This window comes from Typopeltis vanoorti, chromosome 18 (assembly GCF_054136105.1).
Source record: "Typopeltis vanoorti isolate ZY-2024b chromosome 18, IOZ_Tvanoo_1.0, whole genome shotgun sequence".
Taxonomy (NCBI): domain Eukaryota; kingdom Metazoa; phylum Arthropoda; class Arachnida; order Uropygi; family Thelyphonidae; genus Typopeltis; species Typopeltis vanoorti.
This window is the reverse complement of record NC_143566.1, coordinates 1817092-1839668: the sequence shown is the minus strand read 5'-3', so window position 1 is coordinate 1839668 and position 22577 is coordinate 1817092. Positions and strand designations below refer to the sequence as shown.

At 38.3% G+C, this 22577-nt stretch overlaps 2 protein-coding genes across 4 annotated transcripts in view; one reads left to right on the top strand and one right to left on the bottom strand.

The window, feature by feature from the left end:
- Positions 1-4535, bottom strand: part of Eno (alpha-enolase) — a 114661-nt gene extending 110126 nt beyond the window's left edge. Inside the window, exon 1 of one of the 2 annotated variants that reach the window (XM_090408049.1) lies at positions 4411-4535. The gene's annotated coding sequence lies outside the window, so the exon portion shown is untranslated. The remainder of the gene's footprint in view (positions 1-4410) is intronic. The other variant, XM_090408050.1, reaches the window with a different exon arrangement.
- Positions 4536-4686: 151 nt separating this feature from the next.
- CenB1A (Centaurin beta 1A) overlaps positions 4687-22577 on the top strand; it is a 627189-nt gene continuing 609298 nt past the window's right edge. For both annotated transcript variants that reach the window (XM_090408048.1, XM_090408046.1), the window contains exon 1: positions 4687-5225. In XM_090408048.1, coding sequence (XP_090264174.1) covers positions 5173-5225 — 53 coding nt within the window. In that variant the 5' untranslated portion in view covers positions 4687-5172. The remainder of the gene's footprint in view (positions 5226-22577) is intronic.

The following is a 22577-nucleotide window of genomic DNA, read 5'->3' as shown; positions in this document are numbered from 1 at the left end:
TGCAGAGAAGGATAGCAAAAATGAAATCAGGAGGACTGTGCAATGTTGATTTAGCAGGATAGACTGAGGGCATACGAGTTTTGTGGATAGAAGACAAAAGGGGGGATATGACTGTGATATGCCAGCCTGGTTGGCTGAGTGGTTAGTGTATCCACTCTCCAACCAAAAGGGTGTGGGTTCGAATCCTGCTGAGAGCATGGATGTTTGTGATTGTCTGTGAAAATACTAGTGGGGTAGTGAGCAGTAGATGGCATTGATATAGATGTTCACTGTAGTTGGTGAGTTAAGTGGTGGCGACAGTGAACTGTAGAGTAGTGCCCTCCCTTGATGAGTCCTTGAACTCCTTGATATGATAATGTCACAGGACTATAGGGAGATATTCAGTTGTATGCAGATTACGTAAAGCTTAGGAGAGTTGTTAGTAATAATGCTGGTGTTTTGCGTCACATAATAATAATAATAGTTATTTCTAAGCTACTGAAAGATTATTATTGTATTAATACTGAGAAGATTTTTCATATGGTAGAACAAGAGGAAGGAACAAGGACGTGGGGCCCTTCATGGAAGTAACCAAAGGAAGTAGTGAGTAAAATAATAAGAAGCCATTTTTTTTTTTTTTTTTTACTTGCATAGGGAGTGGCAGGAGCATGGAATGCATTACCTGAGAGGGGTGAAAGTTCAAACAGTGGATGAATTTAACAACAGATTTTGACTTTGCATTCTTTGCAACTCCACGATGCCCAAAAGATAATAATATACATTATTCTTGAATTACAATTTATGTCCTAATAAATTCACATATAAATTAACATATTATTATTATTATCATCATCTTCATGAAGTCTGTAACTCATTGTGGGAGCCCCACACTAAACAATTCATGATAATACACTCATATCCCCCCCCCCACACACACACAACATGACAAGACTGACTAACTACCATTATTCACATCTCTTATATATATATATATATATATATATATATATATATATCTCATTATATCTCTTCAACAGATTTACCAAAAAGTTACAACAACTTCAGTCAGCCTACTGTACTAATTGACTACTCTTGTAGCAAAATATCTGAAAGCTACATCCCTGCAAACGGCTTTTTCTCAACTTCCACCAATGACTTCTTGTTCTTTCCCTTCCTGCCATATACTGAAAAATTTCATCTACATCCATACTATAGAAACACTTCTGTTTCATCATTCTGTTGCCGGCCTGGTTGGCCGAGTGGTTAGCATATCCGCTCTCCAGCCAAAAGACTGCAGGTTCGAATCCAGCGTGGGCATGGATGTTTGTGATTGTCTGTGAAAATACTAGTAGTAGTGGTGGTGGTAGTCGGCAATAGATGGCATCAGTGTAGATGATGAAGGTAGTTGAGGGTGGTGGAGCTGTAGAGTATGTACCCTCCCTCGATGAGTCTTTGGACTCCCTGGAGGTGTTATGTAATAATAATAATAATCTATCAACCAATTTTTGTAACCCAGAAATTTACTATCTATCCTCATGTGCGGTATTCCTAATGCTTGAAACCATCGTAGTCACCCACCTTTGAACTCTCTCGACCACTTTGACATCCCCAAGAAGCTCAGGCAACGAAATATGAGCAAAGTAGTCAGGGTGTAGATATACCAAAACCTTATATAGAGAGGAATAATGACTTCTTTGTCATTACTAGTCAGAATGTTTTATTATTATTATTATTATTATTAAACAAGACCTCATGGAGTCAAAGACTCATCTAGGAGGTCCTTTTATCTTACACACACATCTCATCATACCGTGTCTTAAACACATTCAAACTACTTGCAGACACCACGCTCTCAGGCAAGGCATTCCAATCACTCACAACTCTGCACGAAAAAAACCTGCCTCTCACACCCTCCTTATACAGTTTCCAGGGATGACCTCTGGTTCTCCCCTGATCTCCCACTATTCTCTGTAGAACTTCTCCACCATTGATCCTATAACAACCCCTTACCAACTTGTCTCTATCATATCTCCCCTCTTCCTTCTCTCCACGAGCAAAATATCTGAAAGTTTTTAAGCATCCAAATAATCCACTGTGCTGTTTGCCTATTTTTGCAGTATGGATTCTAAATTTTGGTTCCCAGTCAACCATAAATCCTAAATCCCTCATGTATTCAACTAAATCACTTCATCCTTTCATCAAATTTACAGAGTCTAGTGGATAGGAGAAAGCGGAGTGACATGATAGAGACCTATAAGCTAGTAAGGGGGTTGTTATAGGATCAATGTTGGAGTGGTTTTACAGCAAATGGTGGGAGATCAGGGGAGAACCAGAGGATATCCCTGGAAGCTGTATAAGGAGGGTGTGAGCAGGGGAGTGACAAGCAGGTTTTTTTACATGCAGAGTTGTGAATGATTGGAATGCCTTTTCTGAGAGTGTGGCGTTTGCAGAGAATTTGAGTGTGTTTAAGGCGTTGTATGATGAGCTGTGTATATGACAAAAGGACCTCCTAGATGAGTCTTTGACACGATGGCGTCTTGGGATAATAATAATAATCATCATCTACTCTTAGAAATTGATTAAATGGATTACAACTGGCTAACCAATTGTTATAATTACCATGATACAATCCATTCCTCTACACACTTAATTTTCTCTGAATACCTTCAATTATGTTGACATCTATTGAAAAACCTTGGTGAGGTTTCATTGGATAGTTTATGCCGAATAAAAGCCATCCTAATATATCTCACATTCATTAAGGCATGCCAGGATAGCTTTCGTTTTCAGCCATTTTGAGATAAGCCATCTCACTCTAGAAAGTACAGGGATAATAATCGAGATAGTGGTATCTCAACTGTGATTACCTATATATATAAATGTTATGACTGAGTTTGCGATTTCAAACAAGACCTTAATATAAAATGCTGTTATCACTGAATATTCTTACAATAACATTGCATTCAAATTAAAATCATAAAATATTCATTTTTAGAACTATTTCACAGCATATTAAAAGAAAAATGTTTCCTATTAATTTGAAAAGAAGTTTAGAAAACATACCACCCAAGATCACTGGGGATCTTCAGTTGTTTGCTGATGATGCAAAGTTGGGGAGAATTATAAGCAGAACTGCTGACATTAATTCCCTTCAGGAAGATTTGAATAGACTTTTGAATTATACAAAAGAGTGGGATTGTAGTTTTAATATCAATAAGTGCAAGGCATTGCATTTTGGGATGCAGAAATATAAGGCTGTGTACAATATTGACAGTGCTATACTGCAGGAAGTGGATGAGATTAGAGATTTAGGAGTAGACTGAAGTTTAGAGGGCATATTGCAATTGTTGCATGTTGTAGTTATCTTATGATAAGAAACACTCTAACATGCAGGGATAAGGAAGCGGTTGTGCCACTGTATAAAGCACTGGTCAGACCACATTTGGACAATTGTGCTTATATTTGGTCAACTGATTTTCAGTGTGATGTGAAACTCGAGAAATTCAAAACATTGGAGGGGATCCAGAGAGAGAAGTGACTAAGACAATATCAGGACTTAAGAATGTTGGCTTGGAGAGAGAGGTCGAATAAATGTGGATTGCAGAGTTTGGTGGATAGGAGGAAAAGAGGTGATACGATAGAGACATTTATGTTGATGAGAGGATTTGTTGGATTAATCCAGATGGGATTATTAAAAAAATAAATAAATAAAAGGCGAGAAGGGAAACACCAGAAGCCATTGCTGGAAGATTGTTATGTAAGAATTGTCAGTGAATGGAACGCATTACCAGAATGTGTTGTTAATGTAAGAAGTGTTAAGGATTTTAAGATTAGTTATGATAAATATGTTATCAGTTGAATGAAATTCACTCGATGAGTCTGCGACTCCATGGAGGGTGCAATAATAATAACCGATGCCGTGATCACCTAACATTATGACTGGGAAAGTGATTTCAAACACAATATCTTGTTTGTTATTATTTTATTAATTGATACCTCCAGGGAATCCAAAGACTCATTGAGGGAGGGGTGCCAACAGTATCGAACGATTGATTCCCTTCCAACTACTAACCGCACTTAAATTGGCTTAACTTTTGGGGTGAGCCATTAGTACCACCAATCGACCAACCTTTTAATCTAAAACACTGTTATTATTGAATAACTTTAGAATAACACTGCATTCAAATTAAAATAATAAAATATTCATTTCTAGAACTTTTTCACAACATATTAAAATAAAAATGTATCCTATTAATTTGAAAAGGAGTTTAGAAAACTTATTACCCAAGGTCATTCAATGTCAGTTGAAATTATGGATAGATATTGTAAATAACGTTTTAAGAGGAAAAAAAATCACCGTATGATTTGCAAAATGGTTTAGACAATGTACTGCATTAATTAGCTATACAGATACTACCGATTTGCACATACCTTTTTTCCAAAATATCTTGCAATATATATGTATATAATAACCTAGTACAGCGACAACCCTACTGCGAGGACACGCTAAAGGTCGTTTGATTCCAAAGAACATTTTGCGGTAGTTTACATGTGTTATAATTGCGTCATTAGGAAACTTTCGCATTTTCTATTGCATTTTTTAATCTTTATTAAAATCGTTAATATTAAATAAACACGTTAGTAAAAATTCATTACCCTTTAAATGTACCGTAGTTATGCATTTGCGGTATTTATTATTTTCCCCCACATTTATACGACTGGAAGAGCATGGAGTAGGGGATCCTTTTTTATTTATGAAATATTGTATTTATCAATGAGAAACAGTAATTAATTTTTGTCTGCTCTTTTAAGTTATGTTTTAGACGTCGCTGTTATCATTAATATATATACCATTATAATGTCGAAAACACCAGAATGTATTTCTTTTCCAGAGTGTGGAATCTTGTCGATGCTGTTATCATTAACGGCAATATGTATTATTTTCTGCAATGGAAATTTTCAATAGTCAAAAATTTGCTCACTTGATTTGAAAACCACAAGATTATTTTTAGTATACTACTACAAGCAGTTATTGTGGCAATCCATAACAATCGTGAATACGGAACACTTTTTTGGATTAGTACTGCAGTGGTAATTTGAATTTCTCGTTAACACATTTATTTGGAAAATCCCCCCTCAATAATTCCCCAAACCCATACTGCAGTAAACAAATAACCTTTCCGTGTTACAGCAATGAAGCCAATTATTGAATTAAACGAATGTTTACAAGACTCTCCAAAATTTCGGTATGTATACGTTTTAAAACTTTTTTTTTTTCTTAATTATTATTATTATTAGCATTTTGTCATTGCTGCCTAATCCGATTTAGCATCTCATATGATTGAAAATTTCCTCAGGATCCCCTTCGCTCAACGCTACTGACTGGATGGGCGAAGCAAATATGCTTTTTTATTCCCCTTTGTCTGGGTTGGTGTACAGGTGAGTGGGGTAGTTTTGAGCTTTATGCTCTCCCTTTGTGGGCAGTGTAGTTAGTTTATATCAGATGGGAGCAGAATTGTTTTCGGTCTTTTGTGCTTATTGTAGACATCGTATCGTATTCTGAAGCTTGACTGATCAGTGGGTTAGGATGAGTGATTACTCTGGTGAAATACTTCTCTGCTAGGTCGTGTAGTAGGGGGGGGGGGGGCTATGTATGGGATTTTAGTCTCCCGATGGATCTGTGCGTTTCTGACGTACCACGGTGCATCCAAGATCATCCGAAGGGACAGGATCAGTAATACCTATATGGAGATCCACGGTAATACCAAATAATAATACGAATGAATACATATTTACAGATGGAATATGCTCCTTAGTTTGCTTTAGAATAATCTGGCACTATCTAATATAATCTAATATGAGAATTTGGTTAGCCAAATTCTCATATTAGTTTCAGCTAAATACAGATCGGATAACTTTATTATTTCTAGCCATTCTTGTTTCGCTCTCCATAAGTGGAGAGCGAAAACATTGTAGGGCATGATGAATGCTCATCTCATGAACCTTCTGCCCCCCCCCTACTCCATGGATTATAAAGTTTTGAAGTTCTTATGAGGCATGTGCTGAAGTACTTTGCAAGGAAAGAAAAATAAGAACCCTATGTGTGTGTGATCAAGAATTTAATGAAGTGGTACTTAAAGAGGAAATTGTATAGAAAGAGTGTAGCAAAGCAATCAGCATGCACCCTTATAATGCACATAAGCAGATAAAAGATGTGCAGTTGTTGCTAAACCAATTACTGGATATGACAACATGTGCAGTTCCAGAATATTGCTAGAGGTTAAGGTTACTACACTATACTAATCTAACTTCACACTTATATTATCATTCTACTCTAATTTATCTTGCTTGCCCAGTTGGCTGAGTGGCCACCATATTTACTCTCCAATCAACAGGCCATGAGTTTGAATCCTGCTGTGGGCATTGATGCTAGTGAATTGTCTTTAGGTGGGAGATGAATTTCATTGCTCCAGTGTGATACCACCACCCTGAGCAGGGTTTTAAAAAATAAATAAAAATGAAAAAAAAAAAAGTTATAAAATTAATAGAAATAGAAAAAAAAATCCTTAGTCCCTCACATTACTAACATAGTAAGGGTGTAAAAATTTCTGTGATTGGGAATCGCATAAAAAACATATTTGTGTATATATATGCACAGTGGTTTTTTTTTTTTGAACGATACGACATATTCTTTATTAACAGTGACTCATGTAATAAGTAATCAACTTTTCCTGTTGGCAAAAAATGCATACTGACACTTATTGTTTAACAAAAATAGCTCTATATACACTATCTACCAATAATTGTCTGGACACTTTAGCAATATACAGTTGATACCAGCAGGTGAATCCTAAATCAGGTATGTCCACTGTTGGCTTATCACCACCTGCACCCTTTGAGGAAGACTTTCCATCAATATGCAGCAGACATCAGGGTGGAATTTGTCTCCATTCTTCCATCAAAGCAGCTGAGTAGAGCGACAGATTGAGAACATGCTGCTCTGGACCTCAATTGCTGCTCCAATTCTTCCCACAGGTGTTCAGTGGGGTTGAGGTCAGGACGCTGCATAGGCCAGGGCAGTCGTTAACACCCAACAAGCAGTATTTCATCATAGCAATTGAATACAGGTGGTATGGAAACATGACATGAACTCAGTGACTTTGAGAGAGGTGTTATCGTGGGCTGTCACATTGGTGGCACATCCATACGTGCCATTCCTGCTCAACTGGAGCATCCAAAATCAACGGTTGGCAGTGTGATCAACTAATAGAGAGTGGCATCACTTATACAAGACAATACCCAGGGCAGCTGGGTGTTTTCTTGACTAACAGGAAGGTGTTAAAACGGGTGGCATGCAAAAATTGGCTACAATCTGCACAGAACATCTGTGATGAGTTTCAGAACACTACTAATACCATGGTGAGTGCTAATACTGTATGAAAAGGACTCCATTTACTGGGTTTCCACAGAAGAGCAGTGGCACATAAGCCGAACATCACAAAACAAACAAGGTGGCTCGTCTGGCTTGGTGCAAAGAGCATGTGAACTAGATAATTGACCATTGGAAAAACGGTACTCTGGAGCGATGAATCAATGTTCACCTGTTCCCAGTCTGATAGCAGCGTGTGGAGGCAGCCTAATGAATGCTTGTTACCACAGTGTGTTGTTCCCACAGTAAAGTTTATTGGTGGAGTAATGGTGTGGGGCACATTCAGCTTGTTTGGAGTGAGACATCATAGAACCACTGGTCAGTGTCTGTGATTCTATGAAGGCAGCTCAGTATCTTGAAATTCTGGATAATCAGGTGCTTCCCACAGTGTGGAGTTTTTATGGGACAGACCCAATGTCCCATGCCATGAAGCTGCAGCTGTTGTGGAATGGTATGAAAAGATGGATGTTAAACAATTGCTCTGGCCTGTGCAGCTTCCTGACCTCAACCCCATTGAAAACCTGTGAGGCCTATAAACTTTTCATTTTGTTTTCCACGTTCCATTTTGGCATTAAAGTCTCTACCAGTGAATGTGTATGTTGACTTGTAATTTAATGACTGTTCAAGATTCATGTAAAAATTTTCTATTTCTTGATTATCAGCTATGGATGTTGGAGAATAGCAGGATATTAATTTTATTGTTATATTGTTCTCTGGAGTCAGCTATTCTTTCAGATATGATGTTACAAGAAATGATCAACTTGGGGAGCTTTGATTTAACAATAAAGTCCACTCCACTTTGTTTGCCATTGCTTGAAGATGCTCCAAGGAGTATCAGTGAGCCATCGTACCATCTTGCTGTCAGTTCTTTCACTCATTTTGTTTCATTCACTAGTAGAATATCTAAGTTGATATTGGTTAGTTCTCTGATTAATATATCTATTCTGTAGTCTCTTGCCAAAGTTCAAGTATTGGGGATACCGATTGCAATTTTCAAAGAGCTAATAGGCAGCCTGTCTTCATCTGCAAGATTCTTAGCACTTCTGGCATCACTCACTGCCTTACTACTGCTGTAGACAGGTCCTTACATCCATCAAATTCACTCCAGACATTATAAACTGCACACCATTCCTCCTGCACAATCTTCTTCTTGACTCATTGGCAGTCATGATCCTTCTTCTCAATTCTGTCCTATCATGCCAAGGCAGCAGACTCTCACAATCTTTACTTTCTTACTCTTCATTTAAAGTTTCCTGAATCTTGGGAAGTTTACCACAACCATATTTATTCAGATTTGGTTAGTTTTTGAAATATGCTTCTGATTTTTTTTAAAAAAAGAAAAAAAAACTTGAAAGACTTTTTTTTTTTTTTATTTGTTGTGGCATAGCATAGTAGCTTTTTTCCATTTTTATTATTATTGTTCCGGGCAACTCCAAGGAGTCAACAGACTCATCGAGGGAGGCCCTAACATCATGTCAAGAACAACTATTCGACATTCACACAGTATCTATCATACCTTGCCTTGAACTCATTCACGGTCATAGCACCTACAACAGACTCTGGAAGCTTATTCCACTCATTCACTACTCTCCAAGTAAAAAACCTAGCTCTAACACCCTTGTCAACCACGCTCTTGCCCAGCTTCCATTCATGGCCCCTAGTCCTCCCACCACCAGTCATATTTTCAAAAATATCTTCTGGATCAATCTTATAGAAACCCTTTAGTAATTTGAATGTCTCAATCATATCACCCCTCCTTCGCCTATCGACCAATTTCTGCAACCCACAAATCTTCAACCTATTCTCATAAGGTTCATTCCACAGACCTGCTATCATCTTGGTCACTCGTCTCTGGATCCTCTCCACTTCCTCCCCATCACGAAGAAACCCTGGTGTCCATAACTGGGCACAGTAGTCCAGATGGGGTCTTATCAAGGCTCGATTTGTTTTAGTCACTTTTGCAATGTGCCCCCTAAACTTCAATTCCCTATCCACCAACACTCCCAAATCCCTGGCCTCATCAATCTCCTGGAGTACAGTTCCACCAATGCGATATACTGCTGCTATTCTTTTCACCCCAAAGTGCATAACCTTACACTTTGGCACATTAAATTGACATCCATTTTTCCTAGCCCAGTCCTCTAAACTATCCAAATCATCCTGTAAAATTTTGACATCCTGTGCACTCATAATTGCTCTACCCAACTTTGCATCATCAGCAAACAAGTGAACACTTCCTCTCAAATCCTTTCCTATATCATTGATGAACAAATTGAAAAGCAGTGGTCCAAGAACAGAGCCCTGTGGCACTCCACTAGTCACAAGCCGTCTTTTAGACTCCACTCCTGAATAAACCACTCTCTGGTATCTCTACTTCAACCACCCTCTTATCCATCTCACCAACCCTATATCTATCCCATCTGCTCCAGTTTACCGATTAGGGTTCTATGTGGTATCCTATCAAAAGCCTTTGCAAGGTCCAGTAGTATTGCTGTAAACCCATTACCCCTATCCAGTTCAGCCGTCACTGTGTTATAAAACGTGGGCAAGTTACTGAGTCATGATCTACCCTTCACAAAACCATGTTGTCCCCCATACAATATCCCATTTTCATCTATCCAATCCTGTATTCTTTTCTTGACTAATTTCTCTAAGACCTTGACAATGATTCCTGATATGCTAATCGGTCTGTAATTTACAACAGCAGTCTTGGAACCACCTTTATGCAGTGGAACGATTTTCCCCTCTTTCCACCCCCCTTGGGACTAACCCAGACCGGAGACTCAAATTAAACAAAATGGTCAAGGGTTCATGGTCAAGGGCTGACAATTCTTTAGCTGCTTCTCGTACAACACGAGCTGGTATACCATCCAATCCCACAGATGTATTGACATTGAGGTTATGCAATAGACTACTCATCCACTTCATTCACCACAATTCCCGTATAATCTACTGGTACATTTGTTTCTGCAATGTCATCACCTGGATGATATATTCTTGCAAAGTGCTCACTCAGTAACTCAACTATATCAACTGATTCAGTTACCTCCCTACCATCGGCATTCTTTAAAATCATTCTGCCATGTACATTTTTCCTTTTACTTGCTACATATCTAAAAAACTGTTTAGGATTCTCTTTAGCCTGCATGGCCAATGTTCTTTCGTAATCCTTTTTTGCTTTTCTTACCACACTCCTTACCCTTCTGGCCTGCGCTTCATACCGTTCGTGTGCCTGCTGGTCACCTTTCTCCTTAAATTCCCTCCATAGTTGTTTCTTTTTTTGCAGCTTAAGCTTAATGGTGTTATTCATCCATTTAACCCCTAGTTGATTTATTATTCGGACTCTTGGTATACAGTCGGCCATTGCTTCATGCAAACACTTAACTACCTCCCATGCACTATCGACTTCTAGTCCTTGCAATTGTACATGCCATGGCACTGAACCAATCAAACTCCTAAGCTTGTCATACTTTCCAGCCCGATAATTCCACATATACCCTGTCTTCGGCCAGAAATCGACCAGAAATGTTGAAGTATGGTGGTATAAGAGTCTTACAGTGGCTGCACTTCATAGTTCAGAAAGCCTGGACAGAGGGACGAATTCCCGATGATTGGAGTAGAGCTCTCATAGTACCCATATATAAAAAGGGAAATAAAACTGAATGTGAGAATTACAGAGGTATTTCCCTACTGAGTGTTCCTGGCAAGATCTATGCAAGTATACTTGAGAAACGGTTGAGAAGAATTGTGGAAGAAAAGCTTGGTGAAGAACAAGCTGGATTCAGGCCAAATAGAGGCTGTCAGGATCAGATCTTCACTTTACGACAAATAGTTGAGAAAGCATGGGAATATAACAAAGATCTGTATTTAAGTTTTGTCGATTTGGAAAAGGCATGTGACAAGGTGCCAAGAGAGAAGCTATTCAATACGCTGCAGTTATATGGTGTCAATGGGGCATTATATCAAGCAATACTTAGTCTTTATTTGAGTTGTAAGTCAGCAGTTAGAATTGAGGGAATTACAGGAAGATGGTTTAATGTTAAATCTGGTGTGAGACAAGGATGTACATTATCCCCTCTGTTATTCGTTATCTATATGGATCACATTATGAAGGAATGTGGTATTAAACCTGATATCAAAATTGGAGATGTTAATGTCAGCTCTTTGCTTTATGCGGATGATGTTATACTTCTAAATAAATCTGCTACAAGTCTGCAAGATTCGCTGACTAAATTGAATAGCTGTTGTAATAGATATGGTATGAAGGTCAGCAATAAAAAGACAAAGACAATGAAAATAGGCAGAATCATTGAAAATGTCAACTGTGTTGTGAATGGAGAACCTGTGGAACAAGTAAAACATTTCAGCTACTCAGGCACGATTTTTACTGAAGATGGTAAATTAAATATAGAAATAGACAACAGAATCAGCAAAGCTGGTATGGTGGGAAGTCAACTGAATAAATTCATATGGAATAAGAAAGAAATTAGTCGGAACACTAAATTAGCTGTATACAAGACAGCGTTCAAACCAGTTTTAACTTATGGATCTGAGAGCTGGGTCAGAAGTAAAACACTTGACCAAAGACTAGAGACCGCAGATATGAGAGTCCTGAGAAAGATTAGAGGCGTGAACAGATGGCATCAATTGCAATATCATATTAAAAATGAGGATATTAGGAAAGAACTTGACATTGTCAGCATCCAGGAATGCGCTAGCAGAGCTAATCTCAGGTGGTATGGTCACTTAAATAGAATGGGAGAGGAAAGATTAGCAAAACAAGTGTTCTCTGCCAGGTTGGCAGGAAAATGACCCAGAGGAAGACCAAGATATAGGTGGATTGATACGGTACAAAGTGCCTTAGACGATAGAAATATAAGATCTGATAATGTTGGAGTCTTGACAAGTAACAGACTGATTTGGAGGAAAATTGTAGATAGGAAGTTAGTAATGATGTAATTTTTTCATGTAGTACTGTCATATCCTGTACATCCCTTGAGGGTACATGGCAGGAATTTGATGATGATGATACCCTGTCTTAATTGAAAATTCTACATCTTTAGCCACCTCCCAAGTCAAGACCCTATGATCACTCTCACCGATTGGTGGCAATGTGGTCCTATTTGTTACAGCCAAATCCTCAGATGTAATTACTAGGTCAAGCACTCTCTGACCCCTAGTATTTTCCATTGCATGCTGTCGCAGATAGTTATCCCTTAATAACCGCATAAAATCCAATTCCTTCCTCCCGTGTGTCCTCTCCTCACTCCAATCAATTCGACCATAGTTGAAATCTCCCATAATAATCACCCTCCTTCCACCCATTTCTTCTATTTGCTTGTGCATTCTGTCACCACTATCTTTTTCATCACCTGGTCTATAGCAGCACCCAATTGTATATTTAGTTCTGCTAGCCACAATCTCATACCAAATGGCCTGAAATGTGCTCTTTTCTCTATCCTGAATTCAACTTCTATTCTCCTTGGCTGCAGCTCATCAGCTATCATCAACAATACTCCTCCCCCCATTTTATTCTCCCTGTCATTCCTGAACACACTATACCCATCACATTCGATCCCACTAGCTATATCATCTACAGTCAGTCATGTTTCACTAATACCAATAACCTGTGGTCTGGAAGTGCCAACCATGGCCAAAAACTCTTCCTTCTTGTTCCTAATACTCCTAGTATTAGTGTACATGAATTTAAGACCCCAATTAGGCCCCAACCCTACCTTGATGCCTTATATTAACTATCCCACTCTGATTTGTTGTCCTTATTTGCTCGGGCATATTATATTTATTCTTACATTCAACTGCCTCCCTAAGGAATGTATATCTACTCCCCCTTTTAATAAATCTAGTTTCCCTGAATTTGCACATCCACCACATTCAGCAACACTTTCTCAAGTCTTCTTACACCGTAACCATTCAAATGCAAGCCATCCATCTTATATAGATCCTTTCGCCCATCGAACTCACTCTACACGTCCACAAATTCCACACCACTCGTCATACATAACCCACGCATAAAGTCATTTGCAATTATGGTCCTCCTTTTAAACATTTCACTGTCATACTGTGGCAAAAGACTAATCATTCTAACTCTCTCACTCTTTTCTTTTGCTACCTCAAACAATTCATTCAGGTCTTCTATCATTTCCATTTTGTCTCCTTTCAAATCATTCGTACCTGCCACAACAATCATTTCTTTCACCCTTTCCTTTTGCTCTCAAATAGACTCAGTTACATCCTTTGTGGTCGCACCAGGTTGGTACGATTTTGTCAAATCTTCAACTATCACACCTCGTACTAACGAGTTTCCATACAGCACTCTATCCTTCATTTTGTTCATGTTAACACTCATACGTCTATTTTTCCTGTCATACTTTTTATTATTGGCTGGTTCATTCAGTCGACTTTTGCTCATACGCTCTAGCTGCTGTTTTGCCCTTTGTATCGCACCATTCAACAACGCGATCTCACTCATTGCGTCTATCTCATCTTTTTTATTCTCAGTAAAACCATTAATACTATCATTCACACTTTCTACATTCACACTCTCACAATTCTCTGGTACAACCTCGCCGTTTCTTGTCATATCCCTATTTTCTTCATTCTGAAGTTTGACAAAAATATCACACTCATGATCCGAAATACTCTTCAATTTCTCATTCTCCCTACATTTTCTACACACATTCACTCCTTTATTATCATCTAACCACACTCCGACTGCACTCCGCAAAATGTACATTTCGGAGCTAGTACACTGAATCATCTCTTTTATACTACCGTTCTTTGATAAAGATGGCTAACCATCATTACTGGCCGCCATTTTCCTTCGTACTGGAGCCATACTTACTTGCGACGTATTTTATCAAATTATAAATTATAACACACCAAAAACACACAAAAAGATGCACTAAGAGATGCAAGGCAAACAAAACTATGCAATATTAAATAAATTTATCAACAATAACTGAAAATAATACTTATCTTATCCGGAGCTTTCACGAACACTACACACTATGAATCCCTCTAGCGGCGACAGCCCCAATAAAATATGTTATAAAGACGCACAAAATACTCTAAAAACATGAAAATCATTCTAATATACTATAAAACCAATTTTCTAATGAAAAACACACACAAAAAACACCAAAAATCACCAATTTTACACGAGTGCTAAATTACACCGACCACTCGCCATATAACCTCGAACCCCATCCATTTATTATGTGCAAGAGTTTGAAACGCATGTTCATCTAGAAGTGACTGACTATAATTATGGCTGTGGATGTATTTCTTATGTTCTTCTAGGCAGGTGTTAGCAGATCTCTCAATTTGACCATAATATGATTAATTGCAAGAACATGGAACTTTGTAAACACCTGGAACAGAGAGAGAGAGAGAGAGAGAGTGTAGGGAGAGAATTCTTAGGAGAATGGATGAGGGCAGCCACCTTAAGAAGAGTTTTCATTGCAGTGCAGAGATTGTACTTTTTTTAGAATTCTAGCTATTTTCTCTGTGTGTCCCAGATATAAGTGAATGATTTACTATAGACTGCATGTTGAGAGGGATGTGTGGAACAATTAATTTGTTGATCTTTTTAGCATTATGACCATTGCACAAGAAGGGCTGGCTAGTAAAGGAAAGTTCAACTGTAAGGGAAATCCAGGTAGAACAGAGATTGGAGATTCTGTTGACAAGGGTTTTGGTAGCACCATATTGTTTGTTGGTAGGGTTAGGAGAATGATGGGAAAGTGTATGTATCTACCTGTGTAGTTGGGTTTTCTATAAACTGAGAAAGAAATGGTGTCATTGAGAAGATGTGATTTAGAGTATCTAGAATAGGCATGCCATTATTTTCTTTTTCTATAGTGAATTGGAATGTGGGGTGCTTTCTGTGGAGGAGGAAGGAGTCTAATGTGTGTGTGAACAGTGCCACAAAATCGAGAACACATTATTATTGTATCTTAGATATTGGCTTGGAATATAGCACTTTCAAGAACATCTTTGAAGAACAAATCAAAATGCTTCAATTGGCTAGGAGGGGTGGGAGAAACAGAGCCCATTGATGCATGCTTCTGTTTATAAATGGTATCTTTCTAAGTGAAGTAACCAGAATGGATGGTAAAATTTACCAATATTCCTCATTCTAACACTTTATCATAGTCTATCATACCACTCCTTAAAATCATCATCCATAGTCTGCACGTTCACCACCCTCTCAGGCAATGTACATCAATGGGCTCTGTTCCCCCCCCCCCCCAGCCAATTACTATATGGAGCATTTTGAAAAATATGCTCTTGATTGTGCTGTATTACTTGATTGTGCTATATTGCAATTTCCAGGGATCGCCTCTTAACCATGTTCCTTTCCCTTTTTTTCATATGAAAAATCTCCTTGAGTGTTAATATGATAATCATCCTTCAACAGCTTAAATGCCTTGATCATATCTTCCCTTTGCCTTCTGTTCAGCATACTCTGCAGTCCACATTCTCTCAGTCTATCTTAATAATCAATGTTGTACAGGCCTGACATCATTTTTGTTATCTGTCTCTGCACCCTCTCCAAGGTTACTTCATCCCCCTTCAAATCCTAGTGACCAGATCTGAGCACAGAAATCCAGATGCATTCTGCTAAAAGCTTTATACAATGGAACCAGCATGCTTCTATCTCTCGTGATGAATGTTCTCCTCAACATTGCCGCAATTCTCTGAGATCTCTTCACAACTTTTGCTATGTCCTCAGAACTATAGATATGTATCTATAATCACCCTAAGCTCTTCTGCTTCCTCCACTTCTTCTATTCTATGTGGATCCAAAATGACAAAACCTTACATTAGTTGCATGAAACCGACATTCCCATGTCTTTGCCCTCTCTGCCAGCTTATTCAAATCCTCTTGAAGAACCAAAATATCAGAACTATTACTAATAACTCTGCCAAGCTTCACATCATCTACGAACAACACTGAACATCTTGTAGTCCTGTTACAATATTATTATTACGGGTATCTCCATGGAGTCAGTAGACTCATCGCGAGAGACTCAAACTAGCAAAACAATATCTGTCATATATCTTCTTGAATTCATTTACAGAAGAAGAGCTCACAACTAAGTCAGGCAATGAATTCCACCCTCCAGGCAAAAAACCTTGTTCTGACACCCTTGTTAGCCACACTCTTCTTTAATTTCCAGGGATGACCTCTTGTTCTTCCATCACTATCACACAGCTGAAACATTTCCCCTGCATCAATCCTATAAAAACCTTTCAGTAATTTAAATGTTTCTATCATATCCCCTCTTCTCCGCCTATCAACCAACCTCTGCAATCCACAAGCTCTCAATCTATCAGTGTAGGGAGCATTTTTTACATCACTCACCAACTTGGTCACTCTTCTCTGAACCCTCTCGACAGCCTCCTCATCTCCAAGGAAACCAGGTGACCAGACCTGAGCACAGCAATCCAAATGTGGAAGTATCAACACTTTATAAAGGGGAATAATAACCTCTTTATCTCTGGATGTCAGTGTGTTCCTCAACAACAACCAAGTAATCCTATGTGCAATCTTGGACACCTTAGCAATGTGTCCTCTGAACTTCATCTCCCTATTTACCAACACCCCTAAGTCCCTAGCCTTATCATTCTCTTGGAGTACTGTTCCATCAATGTAGTACACAGCTGGTAATCTTTTAATCCCCAAATGCATGACTTTACACTTTTCCACATTGAACTGACATCCACTATCTTTTGCCCATTCTACCAGCTTATTTAAATCATCCTGCATACTTTCAACATCAGCTTGATTTTTTATTGTGCTACCCAACTTTACATCACCAGCAAACAACTGAATATCTCCCTGTAAGCCATTTCCTATATCATTTATATACAAATTAAACAACAATGGCCCAAGCACAGAGCCCTGAGGCACACCACTGGTCATCTGCCTCATCCTGGACTCGGCTCCTCCATACACCACCTTCTGGTATCTCTCCCTGAGCCATTCTCCTATTCATATCACCAATTTAGTATCCATTCCCATCTGCTCCAATTTGCGTAACAGTGTTCTATGGGGTATTGTCAAAAGCCTTAGCAAAATCCAGAAGTACCACTGTGTAGCCAGTTCCTTTGTCCAACTCGGAGTATCATATCCTGATCCACCCATTCTTGAATTTTGTCTTTAACCAACTTTTCCAATACTTTTATCACTACTCCTGAAATGGTGATTGGTCTCTAATTAACTACTGCAGTTTTAGAGCCACCCTTATGCAAAGGAACCACTTTGCCTAACTTCCACTCCCTAGGGACCATACCAGAATTCAAACTTAAATTAAATATCCAAGTAAGAGGGGTTGACAATTCATTTGCACATTCATGCAACACCTGAGCTGATATTCCATGTAAGCCTACAGCAGTGTTTGCATTTAAATTTTGCAATATATTAAATATCTCTGATTTCTTAGCTTCAATTCTCACATTAGTTATTGCGGTAGGTATACAGATATCCTCACTTTGGTGATAGACTTTTGAAAAGTGATCGCTCAGTAACTTGACTATTACATCTGATTTTGTCACCTCAGTACCATCAGCACCCACTAAAGTTATCCTTCCAAAGTCATTCTTCCTTTTACTTGATACGTAGCGGAAGAACTCTTTGGGATTACCCTTGATCTCTTTAGCTAAGGTCTTCTCATAATCTGATTTAGCTTTTCTTACTATGCTGGTAACCTTCCTAGCTTGAGCCTTGTGCTGCTCATGGGTGTACTGATCGCCTTCCTCCTTGTAAATTCTCCGTAACATTTTCTTTTCTTGCAGATCAAGCTTGATACTACTGCTCATCCGTCTAACGCCTGCCTTGTTTTACTTCCTGACCATGGGGACACAATCTGATATTGCTTTCCTCAGATACCCGCTGATTTTATCCCATGCACTGCTAACATCTTTCCCCTGCAATATGTTCTGCCATGGGATGGCTGCAAGTTCACTCCAAAGCTTGTCATAATTGCCTAACCTGTAGTTCCATATATACCCCTTCTTAACAGAAAAATCCACAGATTTTGCAACCTCTCAAGTCAATACCACATGATCGCTTTCACCAATTGGAGGTAACGAGGACACCTTACTTATGCATATAACCTCTGAACCAATAACCAGGTCCAACACTCTCACACCACGTGTCCCTTCAGTTATGTGCTGTTTCAAGTAATTATCTCGTAGAAGATGTATGAATTCCATTTCCTTTTTGCTATGTGATATTTCCTGCTATCAGTTGATATCACTGTAATAATCACTAAACTTGCACTCATTGCACTAATTTGCTGATGCATGAATTCAATATCTTGCCCTGTACTCCCTGGCCTATAGCAGTATCCAACTGTATATTTGGTTGCATTGGTCACTATTTCGCACCAGACCGCCTCAAATGAACTCTCATGCACATGTCTATCATCTTGATATACAATTTCTTTGGCTGCAACACATCAGCTTTCATCAACAGTACTCCTCCCCCTGTTCTATCTTCTCTATCCTCCCTGAAAATACTGTACCCATCACATTCAGTTCCAGTGACCACATCTTCTGCTGACAGCCAAGTTTCACTAATGCCTACAACTTTTGGTAAGATTGCACTGACTAATGCCAAAAATTCTTCTCTCTTATTTTGAATGCTTCTTGCATTGGTATACAAAAATTGCAGATTCCCTCTAGATCTTGAACCGGCTTTAGAATTGATATATTAGTCACTAATTTCAGTAGTCCCATGCCGATTTTTATCCCCTCTCTTCTGCAATTTATTCTGCATATAAGGATCAATAAATATACAATCAGTGCTAAAGTTTCTCTCTCTTATTCAACTTTTTGAATATTAGTTTCCCTGCCCAATTACTTCAACTTGTTCAGAAAACAGTAACTTCTTCAATCGCTTATGTTCTTCCATGGACATAAAGATTGAACAACAGTGGTCCCAGGACTGAACGTAGAACCCCACTTATAACCTGCCTACTCCCTGATACCTCTGCTCCATGTGAAACTGTAATATTTATCAGAGAGCCAACCACCAATCCACTTATTTATTTATTCGTATGGCATGAATAACAAAACATGCAGTATAATACACTGTTTCTTTAAAAACATATAAAATTAAAAGTCATTTTAAAAACCAAGAAAATTAAATGGTTACATCCATATTGGTCAGATAGTTCATAGCTTCGGGTGTAGCACTTTAAAAGTCCAATTTGTCTCTTGAATATGCTCTGAGATAACACTAAGTCTCAATATGGTCCACAGTTTGTCTTTGAGCTCCACAATCACAATGTGGGGATGGTTGTTTACCCCATTTAAAAAGCATGCCACACATACACCATGACCAGTTCGTATTCTATTAAGCTGAGTTCAGGATTTTCATGGGAGGTGTGAGCAAGCATCAAAACTTTCTTGTAATTCTTTGAGAGAAAATTTTGTGATGTCATCTGTCTGGCTCTCCCACTGTTCTTGCCACTTTTGCTTCAGGTCAAAGTTTGTAGTAGTTGGGCTAATTATAGTGGTGGATGTCTTGATCTCAATCGTCGTACACTTAAGTCTGGGAGATCTAAATGTATTGGTAGGGCTGTGTTCTCCAAGATTTTCTTATACTCCTGTATGAGAGCCTTAGATCCTGCGCAGATTCGGTGGAACAATGTTGCTAAGAGATGGAAGCCAGTGTGTCGTTGATTTAATTGTGCCAGAAATCAGTCTCATTGTATTATTTAGTTGGCTATCAACAAGTTTAACATGTGTGCTATTTAGCCACACTGGTGAGCAATATTCGGCAACAGAGAAAACTTGGCCAAGAACTGTAATCACAGGTTATCAGCTGTTGCTTCCCATGTCGTGTCTATTAGTTTTTGTATTATGTTGTGACAGGTTCTTAACTTAGCAGAAACGTTTGTTAGGTGTTGCTTGTAACAGAGCGTGCAGTCCAGGGTCACGCCCAAGTACTTTGGAAACTTACTGTGTCATAGTAAACATCCTTCAAAGAAGATATGTAAAGTGACATCTGCCATGTGATTATTAAGGTGAAACTTGATACTTCTGTTTTGTCTGGATTGAGCTGGAGCCTCCATTTTTTGTAATATTCACGTATTGTTTTCAGATCTTTTGTAAGTACGTCTGCAGCCTGACTCATGTTTTTGTGTCAAATGGCAATTACAGTGTCATCAGCATAACAGAACTTGCATGAGATGGTAGCAGGCAAGTCATATATGTATAGGTTATAAAGTAAGGGTGCCAATACTGACCCTTGTGAAGACCATTATTAAGTTTTTGTTGTCGTGACATTTTATTTCCTAATATAACTTGAAAGAAACGTTCAGTGAGCATGGAGGAAATTAAGTGTGCAGTCCGTTTACATGGGACAATGCTAAGAAATTTGTATATAAGACCTTCGTGCCATACTGTATCATAGGCTGCTGTTAGGTCCAAGAAGACATCTGTTTTTTCTTGTTTCTGAAATCCAGCTTCTATATATGATGTTAAAGTGAGCACTTGATCACAACAAGTACGTTTTTATCTAAAACCAGCTTGTTCAATCGGGACATGCTGCATAATTGGTATGAACAATCTGTTGTACAGAAGGCATTCTAACATTTTCTAGGTGCAACTCAATAATGCAATAGGTCTGTAACTTTTTGCCTCCTGATGTGGTTTTCCAGTAAGAATAAAAACCATTTTTGACTTCTTAAACTGGCTAGGTAGTCGACCAGTCAGTAATATATCAGAAAAGAATTCACAGAGCCATTTTATAGTATTTGGCCCGCTATTAATCAGAAATTCAGGATGGACACCGTCGAAGCCTGGGGCCTTGCCTGCTTTGATATCTTTTATGACGCCTTTTACTTCATCTATAGTGAAGATTGAGGCATATTGTGAGAAAGCAGGGGCATTTGTTTTTAAAGCTCTAAGTTCTTTCTTAACTTTCTTGGTATGTTCACGGTCCCTAGGTGCCCTTGACATATTAATGATTTGATTAGCTATTTTCTCAGGGGAGATAATTGTGCTTTTTCTTTTAGGTAGATTAGTTGTGGATAGTTGTTGGAGAAGATTCTAAGCTTTTCTACTTGATCGTTTGAAGTCAAGATTTTCAACCATATCATTCTATTTTGTTTATCAAGATGAGTTCAAGCTATATAGTAATTCATCTGCTATTTCAGGATCTTCACTTTTCAGGAACTCTCTGTGGAGATGTTCACTCTCTTCATTCCATCTGGAGACAATCTTTTCTGTAACGTTACTCTAGGGATATATTTTTTTGCAGTTGATATGATTGCTCCTACAAATCTCCGCAACTCTAGCAGGTATCCAACGAACACATTTATCCAATTCATTCGCACAATTTCTCCACTTTGCTTTTTTAAAATTCCAACGCGGGAAAGGATCTTGCTATAGGTAGTGTCATACCAATTCACTAATTACCCACCTTCCACTCTCCAAGAACCTGTCCCATTGCAAGACTTTCATTACACAGCCAAGTTAATGCCACAGGCAGTTCCATAGCACATTTTTTTAAAACACATGTTGAAATTCCACCTGGTCCCCCTGCCTTATTGACATTTAGTATACTTAGTATTTTGAATACATCTCTTCATTTACTTCTAACACTTCACCACTCATTATTCTAGGAATAAAGCCTGTAGTACTAGGATGGAACACTCTAATAGAGAGATCATTAAATAGCTCAACTATGTCATCTGCTTTGGTCATCCGATTCCCATCTCCACACAGTATCCATCTACTATCATTTTTTCTTGTGCTTGCTACATAGCGAAAAAACTCCTTGGTATTCTCCTTGCATTGCAGTGTGTTTCCTCTTGTATTCGTTTATCCTTTTATTCTTTCTAGGATTATTCTCAGTATTAATTTTGTAATATGGCTTGTTAAACTTATTAGTCTATATTATGAACATTGAAAAGTTCTTGAAATTTTGGGAATAGTGAACAAAGATGGATTTCCTTAGATCATCAGGAATATATCCTGTATCATAGATATTATTAAAAATAACCTTTAAGTCCTTAATTGTGTTTTCATTTAATTTCTTTAACAATATGTTAGGGATCTGATCAGGACCTGGTATTTTTCCTGTTTTCATTTGATTTAGAGTATATTCTATTTCTTTCTATATAATTGGTTC